We start from the raw sequence: 12,311 nt of genomic DNA, 5'->3' as shown, positions 1-12,311 counted from the left end.
GCCATTACTTTAGTGAACACCCTCGGTGCCGTAGAGAGGCCAAATGGCAGGGCCTGGAACTGGTAGTGACAGTCCTGTAATGCAAACCTTAGATAAGCCTGATGAGGTTGCCAGATCGGAATATGAATGCATATTGATATCCAGAGACACCAAGAATTCCTCCTCCTCCAGACCTGAGACCACCGCTCTCAGAGACTCCATTTTGAACTTGAACACCAGTAAGTACGGGTTCAACGACTTGAGATTTAAAATGGGCTTTACCGAACTGTCCGGTTTCAGAACTACAAACAGTTTGGAATAATAACCCTGACCTTGTAGCTGAAGTGGAACTGGAACAATGACCTGAGTCTGTACCAGTTTTAGCATTGGTTCCTGTAAAGTCATACTTGCTTCTTGAGAAGCTGGTAAGCCTGATTTGAAGAATCTGTGAGGTGTGAGTTCCTGAAACTCCAGTCTGTAGCCCTGGGCTATAAAATCTTTGACCCAGGGATCCTGGCATGATGTTGCCCAAATGTGACTGAAAAGTCTCAAATGGGCTCCCACCTGCCTGTCTTCCAGGCAGTGCAGTCCACCGTCATGCTTACGGCTTAGAGGAAGTAGAACCGGGGTTCTGTTCCTGTGAGCCTGTAGTTGCTGGTTTTCTAGGTTTACCTCTATTGCCAGAAGAACCTTTGGTTTTGTTTTTAAATTTTGCTGTCCAAAAGCACTGCAGAGTTGGAGCAGTGTAGGATTTTCTAGCCGGGGGAGCTGAGGAAGGAAGGTATGTAGACTTACCCGCTGTAGCCTTGGATATCCACGTATCCAGTTCATTTCCAAAAAGGGCTTCACCTGTGAAAGGTGTGCAGTCCACTGGCGTAGCCACAAGCCCCTGCGTGCTGACACTGCCATGGCAGTGGTGCGTGCATTGAGTAAACCAATTTCCTTTATGGCCTCCACCATAAAGTTAGCAGAATTCTGTACATGTTGTAGGAGTAAAATTATCTCCCCCATGGATAAGGAATCTAATCCATCAATTAGGTTACCTGACCGTTTAGCAATGGCCCTAGAGATCCATGCACAAGCTATAGTGGGTCTCTGGGCCACCCCCGTAGCTGTGTACAGAGATTTGAGAGTGGTCTCAATCTTGCGGTCTGCAGCATCCTTTACGGAAGCTGGCCCAGGAACAGGTAAAACTATCTTACGGGACAACCTAGAAACCAATGCGTCAACTATCGGTGGGTTTTCCCATTTTTTCCTATCATCCTGAGGAAACGGGAAGGATGTGAGTAACCGTTTTGGGACCTGAAACTTCTTGTCAGGATTTACCCAAGTTTCTTAAAATAGAGAATTTAATTCCTTAGATGCAGGGAAAGTAGCTGAGGATTTCTTTTTCACATTAAAATAGGATTCTTTCTCGTCCTCTGATACCTTATCAGGAATGTGCAGGACGTCCCTAATAGCTTCTATCAGGGCCTGTATTCCCTGTGACAAAGCAGCATTCCCCCCTCCCGAGTCCACCTCACCCTCCTCTGGGTCTGATACATCATCATCATCATCGGTATCAGCCTGCATGATTTGGGCCAGGGTACGCTTCTGTGGACAAATGGAAGGGGTCTGAGACGCTGGAATGACCACTGAATCTCTATTCATCAGGTCATCAACAGATTGCCTTAAGTATTGTGTCTCCCTCTCATTTTAGGATAATTTATTTGAAATATTTGAACTCATCCCTTTTAATGAATCTAACCATAATGATTCAGATTCACTAGCCAGAGAATGTGTACTATCCTGAGTACACGGCAGTGAGCCCCCAGATTGAGACAAACACTGTGCATGAAACACACTCCTTTGACATAGTAAATGTAAAAGAACACACACACATACAGTGATGAATAGGATAAAAGCACAGTTAACCCACACAGAGCCCCCTAGGGAGACACAGAGTATGATGGAGCCAGCCACGCAGCACCCTTATAGCTAATTATATTGTAGCTGGGTCGCAAACTAAGCATTTGTAATAAAGGCTCAGTATTCTAATACTGCTCCCCCCCCCCCCCTTTGCTATGACCTTCTGGTACCGCTGAGGTACGCTGGAGTCCTTGTGGAGGGGTTGCGCTTCCCTGCCAGTCTGTCTGTGTAGAGCTGCAGAGGAAAAATGGCACTGGTGAGCTGCTGGATCCGCTCATAGTGAAGCCCCGCCCCCGTAATGGCGCGCGGTCTTGTCATTTTTTTTATACTGGCTGAGGTATGTTTGTTGCTTAACAGTGGGTTAGAACCCCTGTAAGCTAGTTTGCCAGTGTGGGTATTTTATTAGTGGCTCAGCGCGCCGCTCAGCGGGACACACGCACCGCATGTCATCCTGAGAACCTCGAGCGCAGCATGCATGTCAGCTCTGCGCTCCATACCCTTATGCTGCCATTGAAGCGAGTGACCCGCGTGGTGGGGCTTGGGAATAGGACCCTCAGGAGCTCAGTGTCTTGTCAGCGGGGAATGGGACCATTAACCCTGGAGGAGGTTGGGCCGTTCCCCCCCAAGTCCCAAGAAGCAGACAGGCTGGGGCCAAACAGCGCTGTCTGAAAACAACAAACAGCAAAATAAATGTAGAAAACTCTTCAGGAGCTTCCCTAAGTGTGACCGGCTCCTCCGGGCACATTTTCTAAACTGAGTCTGGTAGGAAGGGCATAAAGGGAGGAGCCAGCCCACACTATCAAGTTCTTAAAGTGCCCATAGCTCCTAGTGGACCCATCTATACCCAATGGTACTAATGTGGACCCCAGTATCCTCTACGGACGTGAGAGAAATTTTTTGTTTGTTTGTGCTGTACCCTAGTGTACTATACAATTTTTATTTTATTTTCATAAGTACTGTGACACTGCCAGTCAGACTGCAGTATATTATTTCCTACTCATAAAAGTATCGTGCAATGCTGTAGGTTAAGTCACCCACAGTGTGTAATTATATATATATATATTTCTGAATCATTTGTGCTACACTGTAACTGCCGGTGTGATATAAAAAATACTTCTACATATTTCTGACTCATTTGTGCGACTCTGTCGGTGAAGTCAACCGCAGTGTGTAATTATTATATATATATACTTCTGACTCATTTGTTCGACACTGTAACCGCCGGTGTGTGATATAGAAAATACTTCTACAAATGTCTTACTCATTTCTCTGACGCTGTCGGTGAAGGTCAACTGCAGTGCTTAATTATTATATATATTTCTGACTCATTTGTGCAACACTGTAACTGCTGGTGTGTGATCTAAAAAAATACTTCTACATATTTTTGCCTCATTTGTGCGATTCTGTCAGTGAAGGTCAACCACAGTGTGCAATTATCATATATATTTCTGACTCATTTGTGCGACATGGTAACTGCAGTGTGTTATATAAAAAATTATATATTTTGATTTAAATTAATATTTTGTGCTGTGTCATCCCAGTATACATCCAGGGACTGCAGCTGCTCTGTCCATCTAGGGGTGTTCTTGTCAGTCCACCCAAAAATAATACTGTAGGAACAAAAACACCCCCGAATTCTGTGATGTTAGCTGCTTTTATGATTTTAAAAAAAAATACAAATCCAAAACCAAAACCAAAACCTGCAAGGGCCGTTTTGGAAAAACCAATACAGATCCAAAACATGAAGGAGATACAGATCTAAAAGTAGAACACAAAACCCGAAATATGGCCCGGCGCTCACCCCTAGTTACTAAGCAATGGCTGCAAAAGAGTGTGCGTGTTCTTCCTGCGAGGCAGATGTAATAAGCCTTAGACAGTGATAACGTGGCAAGAGATAAAGCACCAACCAATCAGATCCTGTCATTTTAAAAACACAACTTGTAACATGGCAGTTAGGAACTGATTGGCTGGAACTTTATCTCTCTCCACGGCTTAGTAATTCTCTCTCACAGTGTATATCTAATCATTTCTCTATGTTCCCAGGCTGCTGCCCCTGGGGCCCTGTCTAGTGAACCCCGGCTGGGGCTGAGGCATTGGCACAGTGAGGTGTGTACAGTCCAGGCTTACCTACTTTGCTGCCTCCTCCTCCGGGAGGAGGCAGCGTTGTAGGTGAATGGGGGCGTGGCCGGCAGCAGGACGGTTGGTTCGGGGGCGTGGCCGGCAGCAGGATGGGCGGTCCGGGGGCGTTACATCAGGGTCGCGTCACCGTGACTCCACCCCCCGCTGTACTGTGCCGAGAAACGAGGCGCTGCATAGCGGGGGGCGGAGCTACGATGACGCGATTCAGCTCGAATCGCGTCATCGGACCCCCTCGGCCCGCCTACTTGTTCACTGCTGCGGGCGGCCGATGGGGAAAGCGGGAGGCTTGCCCACCTTTCGGGGGGCCGGGAGGGTCACCCGATTTTCGGGAGCCTCCCGGCCATTCCGGGAGGGTAGGCAAGTATGGTACAGTCTAACAGTGTTTACTCACCAAGTTTCACCATCATCGCACTTGTTGGGACTAAGCTTAGCTTTCACTTTTGGGTTAACCTCCTCCCATTCTGGGGCACTGTAAGGACAAGAATAAGGGAATAATAAATATATTATACATAACTGTATAGGCTGATAATGGATTCTTGCATAATATTGTAATGTAATAAATATTTGGGCTCATGTGTGGGGAGGTCACGTATTGGGCAAACATATATGCATGGCTGATAACACTTGGGAGCATGGATGGTGTAATGGTTAGCATTACTGCCTCACAGCACTGAGGTCATGGGTTCCATTCCCACCATGTCCCTAACTGTGTGGAGTTTGTATATTCTCCCCGTATTGGTGTGGGTTTCCTCTGGGTACTCCGGTTTCCTCCCACAATCCAAACATATACTGGTAGGTTAATTGGCTCCCAACAAAATTAACCCTAGTGTGAATGTGTCCGCGCGTACATATGATATGGGATATAGATTGTAAGCTCCACTGGGGCAGGGACTGATGTGAATGGGCAAATATTCGGAATATGTTTGCGCTATATAAATAACTGGTAAAAACATTTGTTATGTGCATTGCATTACTGTAACCTGCACAGGTTGCTGTTATTCACACTCTGCAGATAATTTTATAAGCTGGACACATATATTGCAATATAATAATTTTTATCAAATTGTTTTTCTTTTTAAAAATTGACACGTGTATGGGTGACAATGCCAATAGGTTTTTGGTGGAAATTAATTATTTGCTCCCATTCACGACTACAGGACTTTCTTCGTGCTGCACCCACTCTATGGAATGACCTACCACGCACAATCAGACTCTCCCCTAGTCTCCAAACTTTCAAACGTTTCCTGAAACTGATCACACCGCTCATATTACCTTCATAAGCTTTCCTATCCAATTACATACCCACTGTACAGTCCACACATATTTTTTTCACATATTTTCTCTTTCTTCACTTTCCCATCCTCCTGACCCCAGGCCAACATCACTGTGTGACCTTATACAGCCCACCAAGACCCTTTGCAATCTGGTGGACAATTATTCAATAGATAGCACCTATCCTTGTGTAACAATGCCTATTTCCCTATAGATTTTAAGCTTGCGAGCAGGGCCTTCCTACCTCAATGACTGCTTGTTATTACTAGAGATGTGCGGCTGGCACTTTCCGTGTTTTGGTTTTGGTTCTAATTCCACTTTCGTGTTTTGGTTTTGTTTTGGATCTGGATGATTTTTGAAAAAAACATAAAAACAGCTAAAATCACAGAATTTGGGGGTAATTTTGCTCCTACGGTATTATTAACCTTAATAACATTAATTTCCACTCATTTCTAGTCTATTCTGAACACCTCACAATAATGTTTTTAGGCCTAAAAGTTGCACCGAGGTGGCTGTATGACTAAGCGATACAAGTGTGCGGCACAAACACCTGGCCCTTCTAGGAGTGGCACTGCAGTTGCAGACAAGATGGCACTATTCAAAAACTAGTCCCCAAACAGCACATGATGCAAAGAAGAAAAAGAGGTGCAATTATGTAGCTGGATGGCCAAGCTAAGCGACACAAGTATGCGGCAAAAACACCTGGACCATCTAGGAGTGGCACTGCAGTGTCAGACAGGATGGCACTTTTCAAAAACTAGGCCCCAAACAGCACATGATGCAAAGATGTAGAAGAGGTGCAATGAGGTAGCTGTATGACTAAGCCAAGCGACACAAACAATTCTCACTGGAATTATACGTCCAAATCACTGGAATTATACATCCAAATCACTGGAATTATACGTCCAAATCACTGGAATTATAGGTCTAAATCACTGTAATTATAGGTCTAAATCACTGTAATTATACGTCCAAATCACTAGAATTATACGTCCAAATCACTGGAATTATACGTCCAAATCACTGGAATTATACGTCCAAATCACTGGAATTAAATGGCAAAATCACTGGAATTATACGTCCAAATCACTGGAATTATACGTCAAAATAATTCCAGTGATTTGGACGTATAATTCCAGTGAGAATTGTTTGTGTCACTTGGCTTAGTCATACAGCTACCTCATTGCACCTCTTCTACATCTTTGCATGAGGTGCTGTTTGGGGCCTAGTTTTTGAAAAGTGCCATCCTGTCTGACACTGCAGTGCCACTCCTAGATAGGGCAGGTGTTTGTGCCGCATACTTGTGTCGCTTAGCTTAGTCACACAGCGACCTTGGTGCGCCTCTTTTTCTTCTTTGCATCATGTGCTGTTTGGGGACTAGTTTTTGAATAGTGCCATCAGTGCCACTCCTAAAAGGGCCAGGTGTTTCTGCCGCACACTTGTGTCGCTTAGTCATACAGCCACCTTGGTGCAACTTTTAGGCCTAAAAACAATATTGTGAGGTTAGAGGTGTTCGGAATAGACTAGAAATGAGTGGAAGTGAATGTTATTGAGGTTAATAATACCGTAGGAGCAAAATTGCCGCCAAATTCTGTGATTTTAGCTGTTTTCATGTTTTTTTCAAAAATCATCCAAATCCAAAACCAAAACACGAAAGTGGAATTAGAACCAAAACCAAAACACGGAAAGTGCCAGCCACACATCTCTAGTAATAGGACTAATACAGCAGTACCCCTGGACTCATATGGCAGTGTCAGACAGGATGGCACTTTTCAAAAACTAGGCCCCAAACAGCACCTCATGCAAAGATGTCAAAAAGGTGCGATGAGGTAGCTGTATGATTAAGGCAAGCGACACAAACAATTACCACTGGAATTATACGTCCAAATCACTGGAATTAAATGGCAAAATCACTGGAATTATACGTCCAAATCACTGAAATTAAATGGCAAAATCACTGGTATTAAATGGCAAAATCACTGGAATTATACGTCCAAATCACTGGAATTAAATGGAAAAATCACTGGAATTAAATGGAAAAATCACTGGACTTATACATCCAATTTACTGGAATTAAATGGCAAAAGCACTGGAATTAAATGGCAAACTCACTGTAATTATACGTCCAAATCACTGTAATTATACGTCCAAATCACTGGAATTAAATGGCAAAATCACTGGAATTATACGTACAAATCACTGGAATTAAATGGCAAAATCTTGGTATCGCCTGCCTAGTGAAGTGGAATCTAGATGGGATTTGGTACCGGGGACACAATACCTCCATCAATTGTCTAAATCCCACTGCATTAATGGCGGATACTGGACGCACGTCTAACACCAACATAAGTGTCAAGGCCTCAGTTATGAGGGCTTCCATCGTCATGTGAAGCTGAACCAATAGTCATGAACATAGGCCAGGGCCTCAGCCGTTCCTTGCCACTCCGTGTCGTAAATGGCATATTGGCAAGTTTACGTTTCTCCTCAGACGATTTAAATTTCTTTTTTGGGTCTTTTTACTGAAATTTGGCTTTTTGGATTTTACATGCCCTCTACTATCACATTGGGCATCGGCCTTGGCAAACGACGTTGATGGCATTTCATCGTCTACCACTGTGACTGCCTGGTCACTGGAATGACTGATGGCCAGGACACTACCACTGGTCTGATGCAGCACAATACAGCAACACTGTAAGGGACTTATTATACAGCAGCACTGGACATATGGCAGCAGAGGACACCACCACTGTGACCGATGCAGCACATCACACCACCACTGAACTGATGCAGCACAAACAGCACCACTGGACCGACTTATACAGCAGCACTGGACATATGGCAGCAAGGGGACACAACCACTGTGACTGGACAAATACAGCACAAGACACGGACACTGAGGACACTGAGGACGGAGACACATCCTCTCTCTACACTCTCCAATGCCGAAGTGAAAATGGCGGGGACGCGCGACTCCTTATATGGATTCCAAACCCCGCGAGAATCCGACAGCGGGATGATGATGTTTTGCCTCGTTCTGGTTTCCGAGTCAGGCGGGAACAACCGAGCCTGGCTCTCTGTGCGGGAAGACAAGTGGGGTGGCGATTCCAGTGCTGTCTTGTGCTGCTCAGTCCAGTGTAGTGTCTTATGCTGCATCAGTCCATTGCAGCTGTATAAGTCCAGTGCAGTGGTGCTGTGTTGTCCTGCATCAGTCCAGTGTTAGTGTCTTGTGCTGCATCAGTCCAGTCACAGTGATGGTGTCTTCTGATGCCATATGTCCAGTGCTGCTGTATAAGTCCAGTCCATTGCAGTGGTGCTGTGTTGTCCTGCATCAGTCCAGAGGTGGTGTCCCTGTGTTGCTGTATAAGTACTGTGGTACTGCCGTATATGTGCAGTGATACTGCCGTATAAGTTCAGTGATACTGCCGTATAAATCCAGTGGTACTGCCGTATAAATCCAGTCCAGTGATACTGCCGTATATGTCCAGTGGTACTGCCATATAATTCTAGTGATACTGACGTATATGTCCAGTGGTACTGGCATACAAATCTAGTCCAGTGGTACTGCCGTATATGTCCAGTGGTACTGTCGTATAAATCCAGTCCAGTGATGCTGCCGTATAAGTCCAGTGGTACTGCCATATAATTCCAGTGATACTGCCGTATATGCCCATTGGTACTCCCGTACAAATCCAGTGGTACTGGCATATAAATCCAGTCCAGTGGTACTGCCGTATAATTCCAGTGATACTGCCGTATAAGTCCTGTGGTACTGCCATATAAGTCCAGTGGTACTGCTGTATAATTCCAGTGATACTGCTGTACAATTCCAGCGGTACTGCCGCATAAGTCCAGTGATATTGCAGTATAAATCCAGTCCAGTGGTACTGCCGTATGTGTCCAGTGGTACTGCCATATAAATCCAGTGGTACTGGCGTATAAATCCAGTGGTACTGCCGTATAATTCCAGTAATACTGCCATATAATTCCAATGATACTACCGTATAAGTCCAGTGATACTGCAGTATAATTCCAGTGGTACTGCCGCATAAGTCCAGTGATACTGCAGTATAAATCCAGTCCAGTGGTACTGCCGTATAAGTCCAGTGGTACTGCTGTATGTGTCCAGTGGTACTGCCATATAAATCCAGTGGTACTGGCGTATAAATCAAGTCCAGTGATACTGCCGTATAAGTCCAGTGATACTGCCGTATAAATCCAGTGATACTGCCGTACATGTCCAGTGGTACTGCCGTATAAATCCAGTCCAGTGATACTGCCGTATATGTCCAGTGGTACTGCCATATAATTCCAGTGATACTGACGTATATGTCCAGTCCAGTGGTGCTGTCCTGTGCTGTATATTATTTACTCCAAATAAAGGGGTTATTAATATTTAATCCAAATAATTTTTACAGGGTTTTCCTGAGTGGTGTAGGGGTACGCTCTCCTTTGCTGCATTTTGTTATATAACTCCAGAAAAATAATGGAGAACAAAAATTTGGAGGATAAAATAGGGAAAGATCAAGAACCACTAACTTCTACTACTGCTGGCGCTGCTGTTATTGCTGCTGGGAGTCGATTGTCATCCCAGAGGGGAAGTCAGAAGACCACTTGTACTACTTCAACTAAGCAAATGACTGTCCAACAGTCCTTTGGGAGGATGATGAAATATGACAGCAGTCATCCTGTTGCAAAGCCTTGACAGTTATGTTGGTGTTAGACGTGCATCCGGTATCCGCCATTAGTGCAGTGGGACTGCAATGCCAACCTTAGATGGGCCGGCCAGGTGTTTGTGCCTCACAATTGTGTCGCTTAGCTTAGCCATACAGCTACTTCATTGCACCGCTTACTTCTTTGCATGATGTGCTGTTTAGGTACTATTTTGTTTTAAGTGCCATCCTGTCTGCCACTGCAGTGCCACTCCTAGATGGGCCAGGTGTTTGTGCCGCACACTTGAGTCGCTTAGCTTAGTCATACAGCTACCTCATTGCACCTCTTTTACTTCTTTGCATGATGTGCTGTTTGGGGCCTAGTTTTTTTGAAGTGCCATCCTGTCTGCCACTGCAGTGCCACTCCTATATGGGCCAGGTGTTTGTGACGCCCACTTGTGTCGCTTAGCTTAGTCATACAGCTACCTCATTGCACCTCTTTTTCTTCTTTGCATGATGTGCTGTTTGGGGACTATGTTTTTTAAAGTGCCATCCTGTCTACCACTGCAGTGCCGCTCCTAGATGGGCCAGGTGTTTGTGTCGCACACTTGTGTCACTTAGCTCAGCCATCCAGCTAGCTACTTCATTGCACCTCTTTTTCTTCTTTGCATCATGTGCTGTTTAGGTACTATTTTGTTTTAAGTGCCATCCTGTCTGCCACTGCAGTGCCACTCGTAGATGGGCCAGGTGTTTGTGCCGCACACTTGAGTCGCTTAGCTTAGTCATACAGCTACCTCATTGCACCTCTTTTACTTCTTTGCATGATGTGCTGTTTGGGGCCTAGTTTTTTTTTAAGTGCCATCCTGTCTGCCACTGCAGTGCCACTCCTAGATGGGCCAGGTGTTTGTGACGCCCACTTGTGTCGCTCAGCTTAGTCATACAGCTACCTCATTGCACCTCTTTTTCTTCTTTGCATGATGTGCTGTTTGGGGACTATGTTTTTTAAAGTGCCATCCTGTCTACCACTGCAGTGCCACTCCTAGATGGGCCAGGTGTTTGTGTTGCACACTTGTGTCACTTAGCTCAGCCATCCAGCTAGCTACTTCATTGCACCTCTTTTTCTTCTTTGCATCATGTGCTGTTTGGGGCCTATTTTTTAAATCTGCCTTCCAGTCTTCCACTGCAGTGCCACTCCTAGATGGGCCAGGTGTTTGTGCCGCCCACTTTTGTTGCTTAGCTTAGTCACACAGCTACCCCGGTGGAACCTTTTGGCCTAAAAACAATATTGTGAGGTGTTCAGAATATACTGGAAATGAGTGGAAATGAATGTTATTGAGGTTAATAATACAGTAGGATCAAAATTACCCCTAAATTCAAAATGATCGAGATCTAAAACCAAAACACGGAACGGTGGTTTTGGCAAAACCAATCCAGATCCAAAACACGGGCATGGAACCAGAACCAAAACCAAAACACAAAAAGTGCCTGCCGCAAATCTCTAATTATTTGCAGTAAACCTGCGAGGTTAGCTAGTGAAGTCCAGCTTTTAAGAAAGAGGTTCTGTCGCTTTTTTTTAAGTACTTCTCCTTTAGTCCAGAATAGAGACATAAAACATAACATAAAAGTCTCTATCAGCAACTAAATTTCAATTTAGCAATTTGGGGCCTAAGGGGGTTATTCAGAGATGGATGCAGATTTTGTTTCCACAGCAAGATCTGCATCCATCTACTCACATGCTGGGGGCTGCCCAGCACTGAGCGAGGCCGCCCAGTATGTGTGTGGCGCCACCCCGTGAAGCGTTCACAATTACAATGCAAATGCATTGATTAGGGGACGACCCCTGCCTGCAAAGCCTGAATGCGCTGGCAGGTGGTCCCATGCCATGTTTTTGTGGAGCGGCTGCTTGTGGCGTCACGCAGCTGCCACGAAAACATTCTAGACACGTTGTCTGGACAATGCTCAATGACACCTCCCCAATGGCCGCTGCTGTCAATCACTTTGCAGTTGCATCCTTCTGGGATGCGACCGCATGGTGAAGGGTCATGCATGCGCACTATGGGGGTAATTCAGACCTGGTCGCTCACTAGCGTTTTTTGCAGCACCGCGATCAGGTCAGAACTGCGTATGCACCGCAATGCGCAGGCGCGTCGCACAGGTACAAAGCTGATCGCCGCTCAGTGATGGGTTTGTGCGAAGAATCCATTTGCACGGTCGATCGCAAGGAGATTGACAGGAAGAAGCCGTTGTGGGTGGCAACTGATCGTTTTCAGGGAGTGGTCGGAAAAACGCAGGCGTGTCCAAGCATTTGCAGGGAGGGTTCCTGGCGTAAATTCCGGTCCCGGACAGGCTGAAGTGATCGCAGCG

The 12,311-nt window shown here is 45.5% G+C and overlaps 1 protein-coding gene across 1 annotated transcript in view; it reads right to left on the bottom strand.

Annotated features, from left to right (window-relative positions):
• LOC134911032 (calpain-8-like) overlaps positions 1–12,311 on the bottom strand; it is a 254,013-nt gene that overhangs the window by 151,565 nt on the left and 90,137 nt on the right. The window contains exon 8 of the mRNA XM_063919425.1: positions 4,418–4,495. Within this exon, the coding sequence (XP_063775495.1) occupies positions 4,418–4,495 (78 nt within the window). The remainder of the gene's footprint in view (positions 1–4,417; positions 4,496–12,311) is intronic.

The sequence above is a fragment of the Pseudophryne corroboree genome, chromosome 4 (genome assembly GCF_028390025.1).
Source record: "Pseudophryne corroboree isolate aPseCor3 chromosome 4, aPseCor3.hap2, whole genome shotgun sequence".
NCBI lineage: Eukaryota > Metazoa > Chordata > Amphibia > Anura > Myobatrachidae > Pseudophryne > Pseudophryne corroboree.
The sequence above is the reverse complement of the archived record's forward strand: the minus strand, read 5'-3'. Positions and strand labels throughout refer to the sequence as shown.